This window comes from Ambystoma mexicanum, chromosome 1q (genome assembly GCF_040938575.1).
Source record: "Ambystoma mexicanum isolate Mex_15411 chromosome 1q, UKY_AmexF1_1, whole genome shotgun sequence".
In the NCBI taxonomy this organism is placed as follows: Eukaryota; Metazoa; Chordata; class Amphibia; order Caudata; family Ambystomatidae; genus Ambystoma; species Ambystoma mexicanum.
Window position 1 is genome coordinate 109,669,874 of NC_090922.1, and position 26,268 is coordinate 109,696,141.

General features: G+C 48.9%; 1 protein-coding gene across 3 annotated transcripts in view; it reads right to left on the reverse strand.

Annotated features, from left to right (window-relative positions):
• Positions 1-26,268, reverse strand: part of ZC3H18 (zinc finger CCCH-type containing 18) — a 1,042,429-nt gene that overhangs the window by 598,138 nt on the left and 418,023 nt on the right. For all 3 annotated transcript variants that reach the window (XM_069636029.1, XM_069636019.1, XM_069636037.1), the window contains exon 7: positions 20,819-20,993. In XM_069636029.1, the coding sequence (XP_069492130.1) occupies positions 20,819-20,993 (175 nt within the window). The remainder of the gene's footprint in view (positions 1-20,818; positions 20,994-26,268) is intronic.

Genomic DNA, 26,268 nt, shown 5'->3' on the forward strand with positions numbered 1-26,268 from the left:
AATCGTCCAGGTAGGGGTAAACGTGGATCCCCTACAGGCGCAGGCGCGCCGCCACCGGTGCAAGGCACTTGGTGAACACCCTGGGAGCCGACTTCAGTCCGAATGGGAGGTCCTTGAACTGGTAGTGCCGCCCTTGGACCACGAACCTGAGGAACTTTCGGTGCCATTTAAGAATGGGGATATGAAAGTATGCATCCTCCAAATCCAACGACGATAGAAAGTCACCTTCCTCCAGCTGTCGCAACATGTGCTGGAGGGTGACCATCCGGAATTTCTGTGCCTTGATGTACTTGTTCAGTCGACGCAGTCCAGGATGGGGCGCCATCCGCTCGTCTTCTTTCTGACGAGGAAGTATCTTGAGTAAACTCCGGAGCACCGAAGCCTCTTTGGGACGAGCTCAATGGCACCTTTTTTGAGCATCGCCTTTACTTCCAACAGAAGTTGAGGGACGTGGTTTTCCTTCCTGGCCACGGATGGAACGCGGGGACACTTCTTTAGGAATTCGAGTGTGTGCCCCTGGGCCAGGGCATCGAGCACCCAATGGTCGGTGGAGATGGATTTCCACATGCTGATGAACCTAGTCAGCCGGCCTCCCACCGGGGTGCTTCGGTGGGGGCCCGACACCACGGTCGTTTCAGTCTTGCTTGGCCGCTGCCTTGGCCTCCTTGGCGACGACGGCGAGGTCCTAACTTGCCTCGTCCCCTGCACGCTTCTTGCGACGAGGAGCGGGCCGCTTAAAGGTACGTTGTGGAGCCACGGCTGAATCCATTGGAGGCACCTTGCTTGCCTTCGGAGTTCCGAAAGGGCGGATATCGTTGTTGTAGAACTCCCAAGGCGTCTCTGTGTCGGTCTTGATGGCCTGAAGGGACTCATCCACTGTCTTCCCAAACAGGTTGGTCCCGTCAAAGGGCATGTCCAAAACCTTGCCCTGTACATCCTGGTGGAAATCCGTTGTCTTGAGCCACCCCCGCCGTCGAAGGCAAACACTGTTGCCCAATTGGCAGAAACCGGTGTTGGCAATGTCCGTGGGCACCGTTAAGGCGTGGTCAGAGGCCACCTCACCTTCCTGCAGGATTGCCAGGGCCTCTGCCCTCTTATCGACCGGGAGGAAGTCCAACAGGGAGGCAATCTTGTACCACAACTCCCTGTCGTAGCGGGCCACGATCGCTAGGGCGTTGGCCGCCTTAATAGTCGCCGACGAGATGACTCCTCGTCCCATGGCATCCAGCTTCTTTCCCTCGCCATCCGGCAGAGGAGTAGAGGTTGAGGCCGATGCCCTCCATGCTTTCTTCTTGGCCGCTTCTGATACGACCGAATCCGGGGTCGTTTGCACTGTAAGGCACAAAGGGGCGGCATCGGGGACCCAGTACTTCTTCTCGTACCAGTCCCTCTTAGCAGGTGTCGTGGACGGGTTCTTGAGGAGAGCAAGTCCCTCGTCTCAGATGTCATCCAACAACGGCACCGCGAGGACCGTTTTCCTTTCGGCCTCACGCCGTTGGTAAAGGAAGCCTTCCTTCTCTCCGGGGCAGAGCTGAAAAAGCTCGGATGCCTTGGCGATCATGGCGTGAAACGAGTCAATTTCGTCGGGAGGAGACGCCCGATGAATCGGTGACGGGAGATCAGTCCTGTCGTCATCCGTCCCCGCCGTAGCCGTATCCGTCCCAGTGTCCTCCCTCGGGGTCAGGGAAGGAGACAAATACTGAGATGGCAGTGAGGGCTGAGAAGGCGGGGTTGGATGGATCCTTCTCATGTTAGGTGGGTCTTCCCGACGGACTCGGCTCTGTCGGGCGTCCGTCGGATGCAAGGGCAATCTGGTCCTCATCTCTGTGCATAAGGCCTGGATTGCTGTCAAAATGGCCGCCGAGTTGTCTTGTCGCCCGAGCTGCGACGGACGCAAAGGTTGCTCCTTCTCCATCAGAGCCTCGTCGTCGTCACCCTTGTTCTCGTCGTCCCCCTGGTCGGGACCCCTCTCATGGGGACGGGTCTCCTCTATGACTGACCAGTTCTTCCTCGGAGATCGTGTCCGTTAAGGCCACCACCCCCCCCTCTTTTTCCACCGGGGTCTTCTCGATGGGCTTAAAACACCGGGGTCTTCTCGATGGGCTTAAAAGAGGCTTCTCTCCACGGGGGCAGGGAAACTCTAGGTACTCCACAGGCTTCCCCAGGGCTCTAGTGATACCCTCAATAGAGGCCTTGGCCGGGTGCATCAAGGTCTTCACCACCTTTGGCGCGCTTGAGGCCTTCACCTTAGGGGGAGGGTCACCGCCTCGTACCCCTTCGGGCGGTTCCTTCGAGATCGACCAGGGCCTCTCCAGAAGCTTAGCCGGGTTCTCAGACTTTCTCTTCCCGAGCCAGAGCGTTGGCTCGCGGATAATGCGTCGGTGAAGGTGCGCCCTGCCTGGCAGCCGAGGAGCCCGACCGTTCGGCGCTCCCGCTGCCCGCGGTGCTTTGCCTTCTATTGGGCCCCCGTCGCTGGGGTGCCCTCACAGGACTTAGAAGCCCGCTCAGGTTTCTTCTTCTCACCTGCTGGGCTCTTGCTTTCCAACCAGTTGGTGAGACGGGTCCGACAGTCCCTCATGGTCCGTTCCGACATGTTCATGCAAAACGCACAGTCCTTCTCCATGTGCAATTTGTCTTCATGAAGGCAGTAGAGCCACTTCGAGTGCTCGTCCTCCTTGAACAGGTTCTGTAGCTTGCATCCAGGGCAGTTCCTGAACAGCTTGCCCGGTGTCGAGCTTCCTTTCTCTTGGGCCATGTCCAAGAGGTAGGCCTCAGAAAACTTCTGGAATCCTCCAAGAAGCTTAGCTCGACGAAAACTTCCCCCTTGAGGGGCGTAGAAGATTCTGAAACGGGTCCCCGTTGATCGGAAGTAGAAGCGGTGGAGCTTGAGGCTCTTTTACAAAGAGATAAATCTCTTTGAAAAAGCGCGAAACGCTGAAAAAGCTCGAGAGCTATAGCACAAGGACTCCCAACACTTGAACGTGCGGTAAAAATCTGAGGATGGTTGCCAGAAGCAGGGCTTAGGGAGAGGGCAGTCATTGGCTGGGGGCAGTATGACCCAGAGACCAGTGATTGGTTACTACTAAGAAAGACAGATCAGAAACGAAAATACTGATTTTTTTTTTACCGAGGATTCCCAGACTGACAACAGGGAATAGTCATGAGCATGTGAATCCATGCCAGACCCCTTGTTGGAGAAAGCTATACAAACAATAAAATGGCTAAGTTTCAAAACACGTCTGCTGAAATATCGGACTAAATGTGTCTGTTGTCGCAGAGCGTTTTATAAAAAGCACAAAAACAGTAGAGATAGCCTACAAAAGGAAAACAATGAAGAATACCAATAGTTCCAATTAGCTTTATATCTAACAGCAGAAACTAAAATACAAAATAACAGACTTCAACAGTTTGCACGTACTGCAAGAGAAAGCTTGACAATAACCAAATGCTACCACGTGCCATCACTAACAACTTAGAAAAATGCCCACTTCCGAAAGCTCTCCAACTTGTACGAGAGCATTATAATCCAAACAGTGCACCCATTTCAAGCCATAATACGCCTTCAACCGAAAGCAGCCAAATTACCTCCATCCGAGTTACTGAAAGGCACCCGTGGCAAAGTAGTATATTTGCCATCCGATCTGGAAGAAAATGTATAAACTCAACGACCAATAGATCAATCTTTGATTGTACTAATTAATTGTGTGCCAGCAAAAGACAAAACGTTGCCAACAACTAGTCGACTTAAACCAATTTAGATATGCCCCTACAAAATCTGAAAGAAATCAATGAATATTACAAAGATATAGAGTAAACGCTTAAGAGAAACAACCCAAATTATTCAATTTGAACATGTAGATCCTGTTACTGCAGCCAACATTTTAGACCAGTATAGAATTCACCCACTACCCTCCAAAGACATCACCGACGATGCAAATTAGTGCATCAGAATATCGCTCTTTAAGAATGTATTCTGAAGATGCAGGATTCAGACAAAACGTTTAATACATTTTCCACCTCTGCTTCGAAAGTGAACTAGCAACTCTATGTTGTGGAGGCTGCACACACATTAAAAACCGTCTACTTTAAAAAAAATATCCTCTACCCAACAGCTTAAAAAAATAGAAAAAAGAGACAAAGACGAAGTTTTGCAGTGAAGTATCACAAATCTCTTGGCAAACGTGTGGTACAAAAGAATATTGGTTCCGATGTCACACTGATACACGTTGTATGGTATGGTAGCAAGGCCCCCAAACATGGTTTGTTACATGTTGAGCAGAGTATGCATGGGATGACTTGCAGGACTTCTTATGCACAGCAAACCAAAATAAAGAAGGAATAGATGTACAAACACCAGGAGAAATCTGTTCTCTTGACCCTGTCAATGTATCAAGGTATTTTCACCATCGCTTCATTGCCATGCTGCACTTTATCTGCAATGAAACTACCCCTCTGCTCAGAGAAGTGCACCACTTCTTTTGGAAAAGAAAAATATCAATCCAGGAGCACCACATATCCACATGTTTTTGTGTATAAAAGATGAGCCTAAATTTGTCCATGATAGTGACGGCACTGTTTTACAGTTTAATGAAAAATACATTAGGCGCGGCATCCCTTCAAAAAACACAAATAGTGACCTACATACACAAGTCTTACACTTCCAAAAAAACAAGTGTGTCAAATAACGCCGATGTAGATCTAAAAACAAAGGCAAATACTACACCAAATGTCGTTTTGGCTTCCCTAAACCAGTTTTCAAAAAAGGACAAGTAAAATAGCTTGATGTCTTATGTTAGACAGCGTAAAAGGCAAATCCCCCAAAAATACATACAACATTAAAAGGGGCGAAGCATCCAAGTACATAAGTGATTACAATGCAATCATCGCACTCTGCAAACAGACATACAATACATTGCAGACAATTCCACTGCAGTTGCAAGATATGTCACAAACTATCTCACCAACGCTGAGAAAATAGAGCTAAAAGATGGGATGACATATCACCTGAAAAAACACCATCACAAAAATTGTATAGCTTTGGTATAAAAATGCTCTGCTATAGAGAATGCGGGTGCTACGAAGCTGCGGACTGTTCAACAGGTACAGCCTTTTATGGCAAACCTGAACACATTGTCTGGCTGAAACCTGGACCAGCTTGATCCTGAAAAAGTGTACTAAAATCCTACCAAGAGATAGAAAACAGCCACAAATTATCCCAACAGCCAGGACATTTTAAAAACAATGTAATTGGCACATACTACTGTAATTGGCTCTGCCAATCTCCTTCTCGGCTCTGGCACCCTCTCGGCTTCAAGCGCCGTGGGGAGCCTTGTCGCTGCGCCTGCTGCAGGCCCTGCCAGCACCTGACGAGCCCTTTTCTGCACTCATCCTGGAGCGGGTGTCCTGGCCCTCTGCCGGCTGCTGCTCCTCCCGTCCCCACAGGCGCCTTCTGGATTCCAGCTGGTTGCTGCTCCCCCATCACCTTCTCAGCTCCAGTGCCTTCTCGGCTTCGCACACCGTGGGGAGCCTGGTGGCAGCGCCTGCTCCAGGCCCTGCCAGCACCTGATGAGCCCTTTTCTGCACTCGTCCTGGAGCGGGTCTCCTGGCCCTCTGCTGCTCCTCCCGTCCTCACAGGCGACTTCTGGATTCCGGCTGGTTGCTGCTCCCCCATCTCCTTCTCGGCTCCGGTGCTCCCTCGGGTTCCGCTTCATGCACCGTGGGGTGCTGGGTGGCCGTGCCTGCAGCAGGCCCTGCCAGCACCTGACAAGCCCTTTTCTGCACTCATCCTGGAGCAGGTGTCCTGGCGCTCTGCCGGCTGCTGCTCCTCCCGTCCTCACAGGCGCCTTCTGGGCTCCGGCCCTCTCCGAGATGGGGATCCTGCAGCTGCTCCTGTCCCAACTTGGACTCACGTGGGGAACCTGGTGACCAAACCTGCTACCCCCGGCCGCTGTGGTCCCCCTGTAAGCACCTAACAGGCCCTTTCTGCCCTTGCTCCGGAGCGGGCGCGGAGCCCGCTACTACTTGCCTTACTACTTACTGTTACTACTTACTTGCCTTAGTACTTAAAGCTACTACTTGCCTTACTGCTGTGGGTCCCTGCCAGCACCTAACAGGCCCTCTCTGCCCTCGCCCCAAAGCGGGTGCGGAGCCTGCTACTACTTGCCGCTGCAGCCCCTGCCAGCACCCGACGGGCCCTTTCTGCCCTCGCCTGGAGCAGGTGCCCTGGGCCTCCGATGGCTACTGCTCCTGGCTCCTCCCTGGTGACCGAGATGCTGTGGTGTTCCGCTGGTGTCCCGGAGGTATCCTGGGCCTCTGCCAGCTACTGCTCCTCCCGGCTACTGCTCCTGGCTCCTCCCTGGTGACTGAGCCACTACGGTGTTCCGCTGGTGTCCCGGACCTCTGCCAACTACTGCTCCTCTCGCCCTCGTTGGCACCTTCTCGCCTCCGCCCATCTTAACTGGAGCCTTCTCAGCCCCGATTCCTTCTGCTGCTGTGGACAACGGTACCTCTGCTTACTGACATCTACCCCGTTCCTGCTCCCACTCCTGTTTCGGCTCCTGCTTCGTGTACCATCTGCTGCCCAACTGTGGGATCTCCTGCTCCGTCACTGCAGCGGGCCCCTGCCGGCACTGGTCTGATCCACCCCTGCCCTTGCCACAGGCAGGACTACCTGGCCTCCGCCTTCTACACTTGGCTGCTTCGCCTGCTCTTTCCTCTTGCCAGCGGGCTACTCACCTGCACTAAGGCCTTCCAATTGACACCTGTCTCTCCGTCTCTGTTGGGACCTGCTCCGCTCCTGCTCTCACGCCAAGTTGAGAGTGGCTTTCATCTCTCCTACTCTATTGTTGCTGTACACCTCTACCTCAACCAGATCCTCACCTGCCAATACTGACTGCTTATTAGCCTCAAAGACGCATCTGGGCCTCTCTGATCTGCAGACAGCAGTCCATCACCTGGACCCTTCCTGTCTACGGGACCCTTCCTTCGCAAGGGTCCTCTACCACGGACTACCTGCTACTACCTGGTCCTATCCTTCAGCCGACAGCCTAAAACCACCTGGTCCCCACCTATCTGACAAACCTGGACACTCTCTCCTCACTGGCCGCCTGCCACCACCCTGTCCCATCTGATCTTGCGATCCACCTACCTCCTGGGCCTCTCTTGTCTGCTAATCTCCCTGCTTCATCGGGTATGAGACACGTTGCCTTCCTGGCTGCCCACTCCAGTGGAACTTGACTGCTGCATCAACCTCCCACATCCAGTGGCCCCCTTCACACTCTCCCGTCGACATTAACGACTTCCTCCTGCCTACGCCTCATCCTGTTCCTGTGACTTCACCACTACTGAGTGGCTACAGCAGCTCTGCGGGGCATTCCTCATTGACCCTCCTGCCGGCATTAAGGACCCCTCCTCCTACTTCCTCCTCCTCTTCCTCCTCCTCCTCCTTCTGGATCTGGCCTGAATCTACAGTACACTTATACGTACAACTCTGTATACCTCCGATTGACATTTTGATTACTCCTAACTGGCCTCCTCTGGCTTTTACCCTACCACCCCTATTCAACCAATTACCCACTTGCCTCCCCCTCCTGAAACATTTACCCTAGATCCACTCCCCCTTTTTATTCCATCCTCCTCTCATCACTTTCCTCCCTGTTATGCGTATTATCAAACTCCTCCCTCCCCGCCCTCATCCCTCTCCCTCCCCCTTCCACCTCCCTCCCCTTCTCCCTTCATCTCCTGCTCTCCACCTCCCACCTCCTAATGTCCAATCCTCTCCTTATTCCCCTTCCCCACTCCACACCCACCCTCACCATCCTAACCTTGTCTAACTCCCCCCATTATTTCCCCCACCCCCATCAACATTGCTCTCTGGAACGCCAGATCCCTCTGCAACAAGACCGCTGCTGTCCTGGACAGGTTCTTTCGTCTCAACCTTCACTTCCTATGTCTTACTGAAACCTGGATCCCACTCCACAACTCTACTGTCCCTGCTTCACTCACCACCTCCTCTTCATCCTTCTCTCATATCTCTCGCCCTTCTGGTCGTGGTGGTGGCATTGGCCTTCTCTTTCACCCTAAATATCTTTCCTCTCCCTCTTCTTACTTTCCCTGCCTTCGAATACCTATACAAATCCTTCTCCCCCCACCCTATCTCCTTTCTAATCATCCATCGGCCTCCTGGCCCCCTTTCCTCCTCCTTTGAAGACCTTGATCGTCCTCCTCTCACTTCTCTCCCTCCCCCTCACCTCTAACTGTACTTGGAGACTTTAATCTTCACCTCCCTACTCCCCCTCAATCCTCCCCCTTCTCTCTATCCTTGACTCCCATCTCCTTTCCCCTCACTCACTCCTCTGGCTCCACTCTTGACCTCATCTTCAACTCAACCTACCCCTCTTCTACTGTCTCTACACTACTTATCTATCTCTCTGACCCTGCTTTACTCTCCTTCTCCCTCACTCCCCACCCCCTTTCACCTTCTCCTCTACCCTCCCCTACCATCTTTTCTAGACATGACCTTCGCAACTTTAATCCCTCTCTTTTTCGACACTTGCTCTTCCTTTCTTCCCCCACTCCCCAATTTCTCCTTGCTTCCGGCCAGTGAAGCTCTATCCACTCTTTCCTCTTCCATCTCCTCCACTCTTGATCTACTCTATCCCCTCTCCTCTTCCCGTCCTATCCGTAAACCCTCTCAACCCTGGCTCTCTCCTCAACTTCTCTCCATGAGTCGTGCCCTTCGACGTCTCAAGCGACTGGCTCAAATTTCCATCACTATCCAATCAAACTTCATATTTCTCTTTATGACTCATGCCTTGCCTCTGCCAAACGTTCATACTACTCTAATGTTCTCCACTCCCAAGCCCCTAACCCTCGCCGTATTATCCAAACCCTCTCTCGTCTTCTCTCCCCGCCTACCCCTGACCCCCTCAGCCTCTTCTACCCTTTCTCCTTCTGACTTTGGTAACTTCTCCTCCTCTAAGATTCTCTCTTCGTCAAAAAATTAACAGCTCGTCCTACTCCCCCCCCCCTTCCTTATTCCCCTTCAACCTGAATGTCTGACTTCTCGCCTGTCTCCCCTTCTGACGTGTCACTCCTCCTGTCCAAAGCCCATGCTACGTCTGCCCCCACTGATCATCTCCCCTCCCTTCTTATCCCCAAGATCTACCCTTATTCCTTACCTAACCTTCTTTGATACCCGCTTTTCCTCAGCCAACTTTCCCACTGCATTTAAGCATGCCACCATCATTCCTATTCTAAAGAAACCCTCTGCTGTTCCCCTTCTTACCTCTAACTTCCGTCCAATCTCTCTTCTCCCATTCCTCTAAACTACTTGAACGCCTCGCCTATTCCCAGCTTTCAGCCTTTGTCACTAATCATTCTCTCCTACCCCCCTCTCAATCTGGTTTCTGGCCTAAACACTCCTGAAACTGCCCTCACTTATATCCTTAACACCCTCCTCTCCGCTCGTTACTCTAAGCAATCATCTGTCCTTATTCTCCTTCACCTTACTGCTGCTTTCAACACTGCTGATCACCCCCTACTTCTCAACACTCTTTCTTCCTTTGGTTTCAAAGGATCTGTTCTCAACCGGCTCTCCTTACCTCTCCTCCTGCTCAGTCGCTGTCTCCTGGGGCGGCAGTTCCTCGCCTCCCCTTGGAATATGGTGTACCCCAAAATTTGGTTCTTGGCCCTTTCCTATTCTCCCTCTACACCTCTCTCATTGCCCTTGTTATACCTTCATTCGGTATTTCTCACCATTTCTATGCTGATGACACCCAACTCTTTCTCCTCCTCTGACCTCCACCTTACACGCTCTGTCTTACTGCCATTAAAAACTGGATGTCATCCCGCTTTCTTTCTCTCAATACTGATAAGACTGAAGTCTTATTCTTTCCCTCCAACACTCTTACCCCTCCCTCTCCTCCACCTTTCATTCACTTTCCCCCCACTAACCCTACTATCTCTGCCCATGCCCGCAATTTAGGCGTTCACTTTGACTCTTCCCTTTCCTTTTCCCACCATATTTCTCTTAACTCTCGCGCCTGTCACTACCACCTCTTTAATATTCGTAAAGTCCGTTCCTCCCTTACCTTTCATGCAACTAAACTCTTAATCTCCTCCCTTATCTTCTCTCGCCTCTTCTACTGCTCCTCCCTATTCTTTGGACTTCCTGCTTCTCATCTTATTCCTCTCAAATCTATCTACCACTCAGCTGTCCGTACCTTCTGTCTCCTTGCCCCGCACGACTCAATTTCTTCTTCACTGTCCTCCCTTGGCTGGCTTCCCTTCCACTCCCAACTTACATTTCATTTCCTCTGTCTAGTCTAAGTCTCTCCATGACCTGGCTCCCCTCCATCTCTCCTCTCTTTCTATAATCCCTCCCGCGCCCTCCGTTCAGTCGACCACTTCCTTCTCACCGTTCCCCCTTCCCCATGTGCTTCCTCCAGTTTCCGCTCCTAGCCCCCCTGCACTGGAATGCCTTACCTCTCAATCTGCTCCATTCCTACCTTTTCCTCCTTCCGCTCTTCCCTGAAATCTCTTCTCCATTTCCCCGCTTCAAACCTTCCCCACCTCTCATTCCCTACCCTTCCCTTGATTCTTCCCTATGATCCTCTCTTCCCTCCCCCTTATACCCTCTTTTTCACCCTATCCCCACCCCCCTGTTTCTTCCCTCCCCTCCTCCCTTTCCCACTCCCCCTTCAGATTAATTGCTCTACTTACTGTTTTTTACTGGTTCGATTCATGATTGTAAATTGCTTCTACTGTTTTATTGTCTAGGTATACTGTTTAATGTAAAGCGCATTGGATGAAAGCACTATATAAACTAAATAAATACAAATAAATACTACACAAACAGAACTACTGCTTTGGAAAACCTGTGTCTATATGACATTCCCCCAAATGATACCTACAAAAACAAATGTCACACCAAATGACACAACTGGCACATATTCAGTCTCAACTTGTGGAGGACGCGTAGTGAAACACACCAAATCCAAATATATTAGGTGACTGAATCATTTGAAGCTCCATTCAAAGCAAACAAATGACAATTTCAAACAATAAAAACAAATGTTGGACAATGAACGCCAACAAGAGGAAGAAATTGGAGCTCAACTAGACAGACACCTCTGAGGGCAGACAACCTTCCCTTGCAGGAAGCCAAGAACCATTTGGAGAACAACTCATTCTAAATGAATCAGAAATAGCCATGACTGAAGAAGAAAATACCATGCATCAATATAAACAATCTGAGGAAGACTTGCCAGTGCTCGAATCAGATCTAAATCCTGAAAAACTCACCATTTATCTACAAGTCACTCAAGAAATTGGAAACGGTTTTAAACATGAAACTAAAACATGTAGCTGTCAACATTATAAACCTCTGCTCCTGTATCTAAGTGGTGAAGCTGGTTCTGGTAAACCATTCTTACAGACTACTGCTACTCCCTGTAGAGCACCAAAACAAATTAGAATACTACAAATCAGCATAAGCTGCTACTTAAGTATGCACAATTCTAAAGTGCTCCTGAAAGATGAAGTAAGCATGGTTTCCAACCTCATGTTGGCTTTAAATCATCTCAGGATGCAAGAAGTCAAAAACGATTTAACCGTTTGGAGGAAAACGTGGTGTTCGCAGAGACCTACAGTTACCAGTGAAAGGCCAACAGATTTTCAAAACATTAGGAGACAAACAATGCTGCAATACCCTCGGCAGCATTGGAAATGTAAATCTTTGGCAACATATTCACTCCAGAGAACCAAATCAAAACGTGTCAGCCTGCAGACCTCACCTATGATAACATTTTAAAAAGCATTAGAACTGGTCTGCTTACTAAAGATGTACAGTCCATCTTAAATTAACGAATCCATGAGCTATAGGGAAGAATCACATCTGCTGCTGATGTCATAGAACAAGTAACAAAATCTAAAATGCATGTCCTTAATGCCAACCCTTGCAAGCAGTAGTCAATTCAACGAGACAATGTTGAAAAAAGAAATGCAACCTATACTGCATATTAGCTCCACAGACAAACTAACGCTTACCTGTATTCCTCGGGAGCGTAATACCCCTTCAGCCTGTGGACCCGATACCTGGAAGCAGTTAGGATTCTTTTTCTGTTAGGACAGACCGATAACAATAGATATGCTGTAAAAACTATTAACTGTGATAACTACTAGATAAGGTGTTTATAAACACCTACAAATTCCCCCCTCCTAACTCTGGTGCTAAATCCCTTCTCCCTGTGTTTTGTAATTGTGGAGCTCTCCATCCTGCTTTCAACAGGGGCGAATTGAGATGGTGAAACACTGGTTAAACTTGGAATACTGAAGAATTCCATAATCCTTTGAAGGAGAGTGTCTTTAGGAAGGTAAGCAAATGAAGACACTATAGTCTTCAAGAGTTTTAACCAATTCCTGCGTTGGAGAGCTCTCTCCTGCTAATTTGTTGTCTTTTTCCCTTTTTGCAGTTTCTATGGCTGTGGAGCACAGACTACAAATGATGCGTGCTTTAAAAGGATGAGTTTTTTCTTAATGAAGAAGGAAATATGAATGCAGGATGCTGTGACGTTACTCAGGATGAGAAAACATTAACACATAAGTTTGCCAATTAAGAGTAACTGCAACCTTCAAAAAGTGGAGCGCTGTAATAACTGAGGCGATAACTTGAGGAAACATCACGTACGTACACTCATTAAAAACGTCTTCTCTTTTAGTGTATAAAGTTAGTTTTTATCATTAAATGCCTTTTGTGTTTTCTGCAGGGTTTCAGAAGGCTGGGGGAAGACCTTCGGAAGATGCTGCGACTGAGTGAAAACTTGACTCAAGATGCTGCAGCTGTGAGTAAAACCTCTGAGGAGCTGCTGCGAACAGACAAATCTTCAACGAAAATGACAGCGGCGGAGAAAAACTTCTGTCAGGTAAGACTCATCTGTGGTCTGCGATGCTCTGTAATTGTCGCAAGAAATAATATTTCTTTTATCTTTGGTTTCTTTAGGTTCTGTGAGGAAAACCGCTGGTAGCGTTACACCGGTCTCAGCGGAGCCGATGCGAAGCAGGTGTTCCAGAAGAGGTGGGGCTTAAGTAGCCTCCAATGACAAATGAATAGTCCTGTGCTGCTGCTTGTAAATGGATCCTCAGGGCGGCCATCTTAGGCATATAGAATTACTATTGAAACCCATGATGTGACTGGTGTAAATGCCATATGTGTCAGGCTAATACCCACCTTTGACCTGCTGATTGCTGTTGTGTTCTGCCTAGCCTGAGTGTCCGAGTGAAGACTAGGGTGTCTGACTGGGATCATGACTAACTAGAAGGGGACAACACGACACTTCCTGTGTGTCAACAAGCAACAGCACAACTGAATAGCTTAGAAAAATGCATTTCCAACACAGCTCTATTGGAGAAAATATTGACTGTCTAAACTGCAGAGTAATTCCAAACCATAACCTTGACGTAAAACAAGGTTTAGTCAATGGAGCAATTGGTACAGTTGTTGGCTTCCAAACATATCCACGACAAGAAAATTCAGTTTGTCAACATCCACTTTGACAAACTTGCAGAATTCATTTAAAAAAAAAAAAAAAGGGCCCGGACCATCGCACGTTTCCTTCTTTTCAAAGGCATGTACTTACGCAGAAAGCAATTTTCTCTATCTCTTGCATATGCTGTCACTATTAACAAATCAAAAGGTCTAACCCTAGATCAAGCATTGATTAACATTGGCATCACATTCTTTAAAAAATCTATGAGTTACGTAGCACTTTTACATCTGCATACACTCAGTCTATTCGTAGTTAACTTTGATGCAAACAAAGTTAATGCTGACATTCCTTGCATCCTGGAATTCAACCGGCTACGGGCACTATACAGACAATATCTAGATATGTACACTGCACCTCAAAAAAAAAACCTTTAAAAAGTAATTAAAACAGAAGCTATAGCAGATCTCCCAATAATACCGCTAAAAAAACAATGACCAACTCCTTCCGCATCAAACAATACAACCACAAAACTGTCTATTACAAAGTCAACTGCACGTCCATCAGAAAAGAAAGACACATGTCTCTTCTCCAAAAAGATCTGCAGGCCCATCAAAAGAATCCACAAACAGAACTCTCTTGTCCATTTAAATTCAGCAACACAACTGGAGTAAATTGTTATGCTAATGTGACAATGAATCTTCTGTTATGTTAACACATTTGTTATGCGCCAAAGCCTAAGGGCATCCAGGCGCCATAAACAGAGAAGAAGGTGGCAGCAGTGTACTCATGTTACACGAACAAGATGGTCTTCAGCTGTTTTCTGAAGGCCAGATGTTTTTCCTCTTTACGTATATGTTCCGGTAAAATGTTCCAGGCCTGTACTGCCTGCACATGAAAGGCACGGCCATATTCGCGGGCTCTCTTAATGCGATCAACTTCTAGGAGACATGCCTTTGCGTATCGAAGATTTCTTGTAGGTTTGTAAATATTCAGCCTGTCTTTAAGGTAGCCTGGCGCGTTACCAAAGACACATTTGTGGCAGATGGTCAGCAACTTAAACTGGATCCTTGCCAAGACTGGCAGCCATTGTAGATTCTTCCATGCCACAGATGTAGGTTCAGTACGATTCATCTGACATATGATGCGTACTGCCGCGTACTGAATATTTTGCAATTTTTGGATGTCTGTCTTATTGGCTCCCCCTAAAAGGACATTACAGTAATCGACTTGAGGGTGTATCAAAGCTCTAACTAGTTTTGTTTACTGTTTTCTTTTGAGACCAGTGGGGCAACTTGCCGTAACACTTTAAGGTGATAGTTGATGTTTTTCGCGATTGCTTCCACGTGAGCATGGCTGTCCAAACTGGCTTCCAAGTAGGTGCCCAAGTTCTTCACCTAATCTGGCAGCCATCAATCGTGTAACTAGCTTAGGGATGACTCAACTGGTCTCTGGCTTGCCGGGGGCCGTACAGCATAAGCTTGTTGTTAGTTGCATTAAGGCATAGCCAGTTTGTGGTCATCCAACTCTTAATGGTCTGATAGACCGAGTCCAGCTTCTGTTGATCTTTTTCATGGTCCCCACTGATCTCCAATGCTAACTGGAAATCATCTGCATAATTACAGAAAAATAAATCCAAGTTCTCCAAATGTATGCACAATGGGACGATATAAATGTTGAAAAGCAGGGGGGAACTCTTGCCCCCTCTGCGACTCCACAAGTGGTAATCTCAACATCAGACGCACTTTCACCCCAGTGAACTTGTGAGCGGTGTCCCTCAAGGAAGGACTCAAGCCTTTTTATTGCCTCCACCGAAAGAACCCCCACTGCCCCAAACAGTGGGCAGAATCCCATGTTCAAGCAGCCCTGACTTGCTTTGTTACAGCTTCGAAAGCATGCAAGTCTGCAGGTCTAACAGTGCACTCGGGGTGCCACGAAAGATCCGGAACAGATTTCTTATGTAGAATTCCAGCTCGTAAGACATCAGTCTGAAGTTGTAATGTGACAACTTTATTAATTAGTTTAAAAAAGAAGAGCGTATTTGTGATAGGCCTGAGATTGCCGGCATCGTTGGGGGTCCAAAACTACCTTTTTTAGTAGTGGAGTGACTGCTACGTTTTTCATAGACATGGGGCACATTAAAGTCTGGCATCCCTGTAGGGAGTTTCAGATTTTATGGCACAATGGTCAATAGTCGTCACTTTGGCAACACTGGAATGGAGTGAGCAGGTGCGTTTCTGTGCCACTGTCATGAAGTGCACACCTCGCAAGGCCACTAGGATATCTTGGGGTGGTGCAGTGGTTTGTGGTTGGTCCATCTCAAACATAGATCTTGCGAGGTCGGTGTCGGATATCTTTTTCATGACGGCTCGGCAAAATGTCCTGTTTCTTGAGATTCCAGCAATTCCTCGTCTGTCATGCAAATAGACCGTTCCATTAAAGACTTCATATTATCATGCTCGTCTTCTATTGTGTGATCTGGAGAAGGGTATTCAACCTCCGGCTGTTCAAGAATATCCTCCTCAGGCAGATTTCTGGGTTTAGGTTTGGATAGTATTGTGTGTGTGGTCTGACAACTGGGAGTTTCAGGTTTTGAATAAAGGATCTTGAGCCATTTATTCGGTTTGGTGATATGTCCGATTTCTCGCTTTCCTTGTTCTTTTCAACTTCAAAGCAGGGGCACAGGATTGCAGAGCCGTCTGCGGTTTTTGAAATATGGCAAACACATCTTTCGTCATGGCTTCTGCAATCCGAGTTGGAATATGGGCAGGCATGGGGATATCTGTCTCTTGCGAGTCCACGTTTACTCCTATGGACGTAACCTCCTTAGTCACTTTGTTTGCAAGCTCCTGCCCCGTCAAGGGCAGAGGGGAAGTTATCTTATTGTTCTTCGCCAACAGCGCCTTCGTCTGAACAGTTTGCTCAGTTGTCAGCGTGTCTGAGCTCACTGCACCAGATTATAGACCCGGTAGTACAATATGGCTTTGATTGGAAGTGGTACTCTTGGGTTTAGGAGGTCAAATTTGTCGATAAAACAGTATTTCACTTGCTGATGGGGTTGCAGAGGGATCTCATCCCCGGTCGTCAGAGGTTGATTGTTCTGGCGGCCTGTAGCAGAGGCCTCTCTGTACATGTCCCGGGTGACCATAGGAGGTCTCATTAGTTCCTGGAAGAGATTGCTCTTGGCGCAAGGATTTGGCAGTTTCCAAAAGTGCCGCCATCAGGTTCGATTTATCCAGGTGTTCCCCTCTTGCTAGGTCGAAGAGTCTGGCTTGCCAGATTGAGAACTGTTCCTCCTCTATCTAGTCGAGTTTGGATCTTGGTAACAAACGCTTCAAGATAAATTTGTTTGGTGTGAATTAAAGCTAGAAAGGTAACTTGATCTTTCATGGCATCGCTGTATGTTTCATATAGTTTTAGGAATGGCATGAGGGAGACTGTCAGTGTAGCCATCAAGAGGATTTTGTAGTTCCATCATTGTCGTCTGTAGAAGTGACAGGGTTGAGGCCTCAGAAACACTCTTGACTCCTATTGCACACCACCTTTTTCTTTTACTCAAGGTCAAGACGTGTCAGCAGGGCAGGGGTTGAACTGTCTGTTGGCAATGGCGTTATTGTCTCACTAGGAGCCATCTCGCGAGGGGCTTTGAGCAGATGTGTCTTTCCAGGCGGGAAAGCCTCCTCAATGTCGGCATCACCAGCAGAGCATTTCTTGTATGGTGGTATAAAGGCTGCGTTTAGATAGGGAGGTCTAACAGGTGAAACCATGTCGATGGCAACCTCATCTGAAAAATGCTCTCGGGGGGAGGGATTCCGGTGCCGTAGTCAATAACGGCATCTTTATAGAGCTCTTACGCACTGGACTACCAAAGCGAATTTTTATTTTTTCCATATTTTGCATTAGGGATTTGATCTTGATGTCCAACGAGAGAGTCGTGCTGCCTTCTGTATAGATGCATTCAGTTCACCTGACTACTGTAGCAGTGGTTAGAGTTTGTATGTACTTGCGGAAAGGAGGATCGGGGTGGAGTAATCGATCGCCGTTCCTCAATGTGTTAAGAAAACCTCTTCCCCTCCCTCCCTTGTTGTGTAGGTAGGACCGCAGGGGCTAGGCAGTCTGAGATGTTGTATGGCATTGATGAGAGTAAAGATCTGTTCAGTCTGTTAGCAGAGGGAGGGGGCACTCAGACTCTGTGGTCTGAAGATGTTGTGGGAGGAGTTCCACACCTAAGCTATTCGAGCAGCAAAGGCCGATTGGTGATTCCGGGTCTTGAATTATGTTGAGATTCGAGCCCCATGAGATGTCGTTCGAGCCGTGAGGTCATGCATTGGAGTGTAAACGGGTATGGCGCACATAGCAGATAAGCTATGGGAGGGACTGCTCACCTGCAATACCGTCGTAGCCGGTCTTGCACTCGCGTAGTCAGCGAATTGTTCTGACTGATCGGGGGAAGCTGCTGGCTCAGGTGGCAATTGTTCTGCTGCAATCTCCTCTGAGATTAGGCGCTTCGAACGCTGATTACGTGTCCTGGTGCCAGGGGTGGACATGGCGTCCAGGGAACACGGGGTGTTGGAGGGGCGGTAGGAACACGCTCACAGGCATGCAGACACACAACTGCAACAATCACACCTGCCCTCCACCGCCCATACTGCAAGGATCACAAGGACTCTACCAGGCTCTCTGCACGCTCTGCTTGGTGAAAGCAGTTATGAGCAGTTAGCTCCACCTCAGACAACGGCAAAGGAAAGCAGACCGTAGATTCAGAATAGCCCAGGATCACAAGGACTGTAGACAATCTTTAAAAAGCAGCAACTACTAATACCATTAATCCCAAAAGGTATCAACGCATAACTTCGGCTGCCCCTGAAAATAGGCATACGTAGAATGGGTCTTCGTTCTCTTCGCTATAGAGAAATGCTACGTCTGGGGGGGAAAGGTTTTCCTATCCACCTTGAGAACCTATACATCTGCTACTCTTCAACAGAAAACTAGACTTACAGCATGGCCAGTTTCCCTGACAGCTGGTGGTCTGATAGGTCTTTATTCCGCGGCCATTCGATAAAGAGTCGCAAGACTGCAGTGACGTCCCACAGCTGTGCATATTTTGGCTGCAGAGGGGTACAAAACTTCACACCTCGCAACAGTCGAACCACCGCCGGGTGTTCCCCGATGGGAGCTCCATCCACCGGCTCATGCCCTGCTGAAATGGCAGATCTGCAAGCTCCTACGGTCCAGAATGTCCTTCCTCCCCTTACCAAGAAATTCAACACCTGGACTACAGGGGCCGAAACAGGATGAACACCGTGCCGGCTGCACCATGGGCGCCATCTTCCCCAAGCCACTTCGTAGCTCTTGAGGGTAGATGCTACCCAAGACTGCTTGATAAAGTCATCAGCGGGGTCCGAAATGCCTGGCAGACTCCATCTCCTCCCGTCACCCTGCATGCTAGCAGAGGCAGCTATCCTGTCCTCGCCATGGGATGCAAGTTCCCAGAGGGATCTGTCAGGAAATCCTACCTGGGAGGGCTCACTTGCCGGAAATCCGAGGAATGTTCCTTCAGAACTGGAAGCCACGCTTGCGACTTAAAGTTTGTGGCTACTACACGACCTTCTCACGGCGAATCACCAATGCTCAGGCTAGCATCATGGGGGGGAGGAGGGGGGAGCGTAGCGCACTGCACCAGACCACGACTGCAGAAACGAGTCTGCTCCCTGCGCTTACGGGTCCAACCTCCAGCTGAAGAATCTGACTGTTTAATCTGGATGCAAGCAGATCGGTGTCTAGGGGAGCCCACCGAACTGCTATTTGGGTAAAGACATCCTTGTGCAGCATCCAGTCACTGGAATCGTGCAGGTAGCAGGAGTTCCAACGTGCAACCACATTCTGGACTCCCGGCAGGTACTCATCACTGAAATCATCCGGTCGAGGAAGTAATGTCAGAAGTCTTTTGTCAGTTCCACTAACATCCTCAACCTGGTACCTCCCTGGTGATTGATGTAGTGTACAGCGGATAGGTTGTCCATCACGAAGGACGATGCCACACTTCGCTTTGTCTCTCACAAACGCGCCTTCACTGCGAAAGAGCCTGCAAGCAATTCTAGACATTTGACGAGGCCATTACCTCTACTACTTGCAGAGCGAAAGCTTCAGGCCTCATCTTTTAAACCACCATTCACAAAGACATGGTAGTTGCGAGGGTTTGTCATCCTTTTCTACCAAAAATAAAGTCTGAATGTCATTTGAGGTAAACAATTTGTTTACCAGCTTTCTACCCTCCTCCTCTTCACCCATCTAAATAGGAAGAGAGGTTACACAGAATTGACCCTAGAAGAGCCTTGAGCGTCTATATTAACAGGGTTTCTAAGATAAGAATGGATGACCAACTTTTTGTTGGCTAAATAGGCCACAGAATGGTACAAGCGGTTACTAAACAAACGCTGTCTCGCTGGATTATATTGTGTATATCTGAATGTTAGAAGTAGAGGTGTAGCCACTTCTTCAGCCCTCCAGAGAGGGGTATTGCTGCAGGACATCTGCAATGCTGCCACCTGGTCTTCCATGCATACATTTGCTAAGCACTACTTTTAGATTGCCTTTCGGGCCGAGAATCCAGATTTGGAAAGGCTGTTTTACACAGCCGAAAACAAAACTGAACTCTTCTTTCCCACCTCCTGCAAAACACTGCTATGTGAGAATATCAAAGATGACGAATACGTGGGAAGACACAATCCATTCGAAGAACACATTACTTACCTCTGGTAACCTTCTTTCGACAGGATGTTCCACCCACATATTCTTAATCGCCCCTCCCTGCCATACCCTCCGTCATGGAGTTTCCATAATTTACACCTTCCTCTCTGTTAACGCTGAAGTATTTCTCATCTTCTAGAGTGCTGGGCTGTTGAGAGGAAAAACACTGAACTGAGGCAATGGGCGCACTGCATGCCTTTTATACCAGCGTCAAACCTCATACTCAAGAGGGACGGAAGCACTCGAATGACACAGGGTAGACTACGCACGGCGCACTCTGCTGAGGAGGTTTCCGTGCTCCAAGCAGGATATCCGAGTATACCAAACATGAGGAATACATGAGAGGACATAATCCATTTGAATATGCACATACATGGTTTTCAAATGGTTCTATGTTAAAGCTAAAACACAGTAGCTAAGTCCGTAGTTTGACTATTCACTCAGTGGTTGCCTGTGTTAGAAAATATTTGAAAAAAAAAAATGAGAGCAAATTGAAAATGGCAAAAAAATGTATTTGATGAAATAAAAACATTTGAATCATAGTCAACACCTATGCACAAGTAGAAAGTCAATTTGAAACATACCTTTTTTTGTACGTTGACTGCTGCTGCCGCCAAATTTGCCCGATATTGGTATGGTGCAGCAGCATCCGCATACTGGACTCTGAAGCTTTCATACTGAACACGGAAGTTCTCATATTGGCCACCTCGCCATAGTCGTTCCATATCAAGTTCACCATAAGCATCTGCATACGGGTCACTGTTGCAAGAAGGGCAAAGAGAAAATGAGGGATGTACAGAAGCAAATATCACGCAAAAAGCTTGTTCTCCTAGATTGTGATTTTACAACGCAGACATTTCAAAATCAACTTTTCAAGGCAGACATAACAGAAGACAATTAAAATGGTAACAGAAGTTGAGTGAAAAATGCATGCTGCGGGTCACTGTAGGGGGAACTTCACTTAAGCAATATGGCCATGGTATTTAGGTGTGTCTTGCAGACTCAGGTACTGCTTGTGATTCCTTGAAGCTCACCAGGGTATACGTGGTAGTGCTGCAGAGGTCTAACAGGTGGTGGTATGCGTTTGTTAACTAGTACAGTGCACACTATTAATAGCAAATAATGGGGATGTACACACAATTTATATAAAAATACAATCATATACAAGGAAAGGCAAGAGAATAATCGCTACCTAACAGGTAAAAACTTTGTAAAATAAAAGATGCCAAAATGTAACAAAGGTTTTAAAGCTTTTTCGGAGGTCAGTGAACGTCCTATAACAGAAAATCCTGTAGCAGGTAAGCATCACACATTTGCCATTTAGGTCAAAAAAGTTCCAAGAGTCTCCAAAGGGACCAGTTGTGATGAACTGGGGCAGTCTTGGCCGAACAGTTACCTGCTGCAAAGTGTCCTATGTATCAGATTCTGGAGTTGAGGGAGCTCCACAGAAGACTATCTTTAAGAGGAGGCCACAAGATGAAGGAAAAACAAACAGAGCACACCAGCAGCGCCAGAGCCCAGAGAGAAATACCACAGGTCCGAAAAAGCAGTTCTTCAGTATTGATTCACCAATATTTAGAGACTGTCACTGTGCATTTACTATAGCAACCACTTAAGGGTCCAATGATGACAAACCAGTGCAAGGGTGACCCGAAGACCCTTGGAAAGGGAGTAGTTTATCATCTGTAACTCCATTTCCCCAGCGTTGGTATCTTTCATGGATTCACATTATGTGAATATTTCCAGTCGTCAGGCTGGGAAACCTCAGTAACTTTAGCCTAGCGTTTTCCTGTGGAAAACTTTGACACTTTAGTGTCCTATCGACGTCTTTTTGGGTGCTTTAGGACATCTGGTATAAATAGCCCCTCCCACACGGCTTCCCTTCAAATTTTAACCTCCAAAGTAGAGGAAACTCGAACCAAGGTTTGCCTGCAGTGGCGGCCAGCGGGCGCATGCAAATCCATGAAAGATACCAACGCTGGAGAAATGAGTTACAGGAAACTACACCCTTCTCCAGCAATGGCTCTTTCATGGATTCACATGCTGTGAATAGATTACAAGCAGTATGAAAAACCCTGCAGGTGCATGACAGGCAAACCAACCCCATGCCCCAGGCCACAGCCAATAACTCTAACATCCAACAACATGGATGAGAACAAAACCCAGCAAGTGACGAACAAAATGAAGCACTGAAGCTGCAGAGCCTACCTTATTGAAACAGGCGTTGGAGGCCTGCCATCCCACCTGCACAACGTCCACATGTTGCTGTCCCAGACAGTGTATGGTGAAGGTATGTGGTACCGCCCAAGATGCTGCTTGGCAAATGTCACTGAGGGGTACATCAGTCCACGGCGCTGCAGACGGCGGCGTGGACCTTGTAGAATGGGCCTAAGGAGTGGCCCTTAAAGGCTTGCCAGTCTTCCTGTGGCAAAAGGAAATTGTAGATGAGACCTAACGGGAAAGACCTTGCTTGGAAATAGACTGCCCTCTGTTGGAGGGACCAAAAGCCATAAACAGCTGTCTCGACTTCCTGAAGACTTTAGTACGATCGAGATAAAACTTCAACACCCTCTTGATGTCCAAGGAATGCAGTGCTCTTTCCGCAGGAGTGGCAGCCTTAGCGAAGAAAGTGGGCAAAGCAATAGAATTTTTGTGCAACTCTGATGCAACTTTAGGTATAAAGTGTGGATTAGTAGACGGGAGAACCTTGTCCCTCATGAAGCGCAGATAAGGCGGGTCAATGACCAACGCCTGAAGCTCCGACATCCTCCTGGCAGATGTGATGGCCAGCAAAAAAGCCACTTTCCATGAGAGAAACTTCAACGAGGGTGTCAACATCGGTTCAAACGGCAGATTCATGAGAGCGGAGAGTACCACATTGAGACTCCATACCGGGGCAAACCTTTTCTGCAGGTGAAATGTCAGAAAAAGTCCTTTAAGTGCTTGACCAAACGGTCACTGAACAGAGGAAAGAATGGCGTCATCTCTTGAACCTGGAGATGGCAGCCAAATGCACCTTGATCGATGACAACGCCAGGCCTCCCCTTCGCCAGTAGCAGAACATAGGGGAGAATGGACTGCAAACACCTCCAAAGGCTAGACGTCCGGCTGCTCCGCACACCAGGCACAGAACCTAGTCCATTTCCGAGAGATTGGTGGAAGGCACCCTTGCCGCATCCAGGATCCGGTGACAATCCTGCGAGATTCCTAGATGTCCAAACTCAGTTGTCAGGGGCCACGCTGCCAGGCTGAGTGATGCCGGGTCGTGATGCCACATCCTTCCGTCATCCGGCGACAGATCTGGCTCCGACCCCAAATGAAGCGGCTCTTCCACCGCTAGATGAAGGAGATCCGATTACCAAGTCTGCCTGGGGCAGAACGGGGCCACCAAGATCACTTTGCATGGGTAGTTGCATACCAACGGGATCGTTCTCCGAATCAGAGGAAAAGGAGAAAAAGCATACGCGAACAGGCCCGTCCACGGGAACAAGAGCGCGTCTCCCTTCGATTCCGGATGAGCCACCTTGCTGGCAAAGAGGGCACTGCTTGTTCTCCGGAATGGCAAACACGTCCAGAGGGGGGAAACCCCCATTTCTTGAAGATGTTCCACACCCGCGCCTCCTTCAGCTCCACTCATGCAACTGACCAACGTCTCTGGTTAGAGCATCCGCCTGAACATTCTGAACACCCGGCGAATGGTAAGCGGTGATGTGAATCCTGTGAGCAATGGCCCAAGGCAAGACCGCCTGAGCCTCCTTCGACAGGGGCTGGGAGTGCTTGCCGCCCTGCTTGGGCAGATGGAACATTGTGGTGGTGCTGTCTGTCAAAATACGAACCACTGCACCTCGAATGAGAGGTAGAAAGGATTTCAGAACCCAGTGCACCGCTCTCAACTCCAGAACGTTGATGTGCAACAACGCTTCTTGTAGGGACCACAGGCCCTGGACTTTAAACTGGTCGAGATGTGCCCCCCAACCCACCAGGGAAGCATCCGTAACCATCGTGAACTGAAAGTCTTGTTCCATCAGGGGCATGCTCCGTACAATGTTTTCCAAGCAAGTGCAACACCTCATGGCCTCTACCAGAACTCGGGAGAAACTACTGCACCGGCCTCATTAACAGGCGACAATTCGGGATGAGTGGAATGCAGGACGCCATGGACCTGAGAAGACACATGTAACTCCAGACCGAGCCTGTAGTTCCTGGGCCCCAGTTGCCTGCCTTAGAAAGCACCTTTTCCACTCTTTCGAATGACAGCTTCCCCAGATTGTGCAGAGTATAAACTGAGGGCCGAGAAAATCCAAATCCCCGGAGGGCATCAGACAAGATTTTGCAAAGTTGACTGCAAAGCACAGCCGATGGCAAGGAGTATGGAAGCCCGGAGAGACTCAGACATCCTTTCTGGAAATGGTCCCCTGACCAACTAATCGTCCAGGTACGGATACACATGGTGCCCCTCCCTGCGGAGGAAAGCTGCCACCGGAGCCAGGCACTTGATGAACGTCCTTGGAGCCCACTTGAGGCCAAAAAGGGAGAGCATGAAACTAGAAAAGGTTGTTGCCGACCACGAAGCGCAGGAACTTGCAATGTTTCGGCAGCATCGGGATGTGGAAGTAAGCGTCTTCGAGATCCAACAACACCAGGCATTCCCCAGGCTGCACCGAGTATGACATCCTGCAACGTGAGCACCCCATGGCCTTGTTCCGACATCAGGACTGGTTCTATCGCCCATTTCTCCAACATTAGACACCTCTTGTCGCAAGACTTCCGAGATGCGGCTGCACCACCTTCACAGGCGAAATAGGGATTTGCGGAAGCCGAAACTCCAACGAGTGGCCGTGTTGTACTGTATCCAGCACCCAGCAGTCTGTTGTAAAGAGATGCCTCTCGTCGACGTGTTGCGCCATTTTGTCCCCTAGCTGACTGCCCATATGGCAGTCATTGTTGAGGCTTAGACTGCCGCCCCTTAGTAGCTGAGGCGGCTGGATCCTTGTTTCACTGTGCCTGATAATCCCTGTTCTTCTGTGAGGACTGGAACGAGCGCCGGAATACTTGGGATGAGTAACTGGAGCGACCGTAACCTTTGTTGGGGAAGCAGCAAATCTGGCATTTCCAGAGGCCCCTCGAAACGCCCAAAAAGGGCGAAAAGACCGGCAACTATGCAGAGTACCGGAGACCTTGCTGTCAGAGTCCTCCTTCATCCCCTTCAACGCCTCGTCAATCTTTTCACCAAAGAGCTGTTCACGCTCACCCTCACAGGGCCTGTCCACCACTTTATGCTGGACCTCGGGTTGAAAGTCAGTGCAGTGCAGCCATGCCTGCCTCCAGAGAACACCACCATTGTTGATTTGTTTGAATCCGGATTCCACCAGGTCCACCGCAATGTTAATGCTGTGGTTGGAGGCTACCTCCGTAACCAGCAGCATAGCCTCCTTGCGTTGTTGCTCAGGGAGATGATCGAAGAGTAGAGCCAACCGGTGCCCCATCTCCCTGTCATAGTGGGCCATAATGGCCAAGGAGTAGGCCGCCTTGACCGTCGTAGCTCCTACTGTCAGCACCTTCTTGTCGAACGCATCCCGTTTCCTGCCTTCACTGTCCGGGGGCGTAGCATACTTGTGTCGACTCCTTGCCTTCCGACTAGCCACCACTGACTCCGGTGTGGGTTGTGATGTGAGGCATTTGGGGAAAGATTCAGGTTCTTTAAACTTCTTCTCCAGGTGCCCCTTCACTGCCAGTTCTGAAAAAGGATGGCGCATTGTGCGCAGACCCTCCTACCACACGTGGTCCAAAATGCTTCCCCATGTGATCAAAGAGAAAACAGTCCTTTCTCTCCTCTTCTGGAGCAAAGCCAAATTCTTGGCAAGCCTTCACCATCATTGCGTGAAAGGCACCAATATCATCCGGAGGCAGTGGCTGAGCCGGGCTACTAGGAGGCTCCACTCTATGGTCTGTGTCCCAGATATTGCCCTTCTGGGCAATGAGGAAACCGTGGACAACGTGCCACGAGGAACATTCAGGATCCGAATCCACCAGT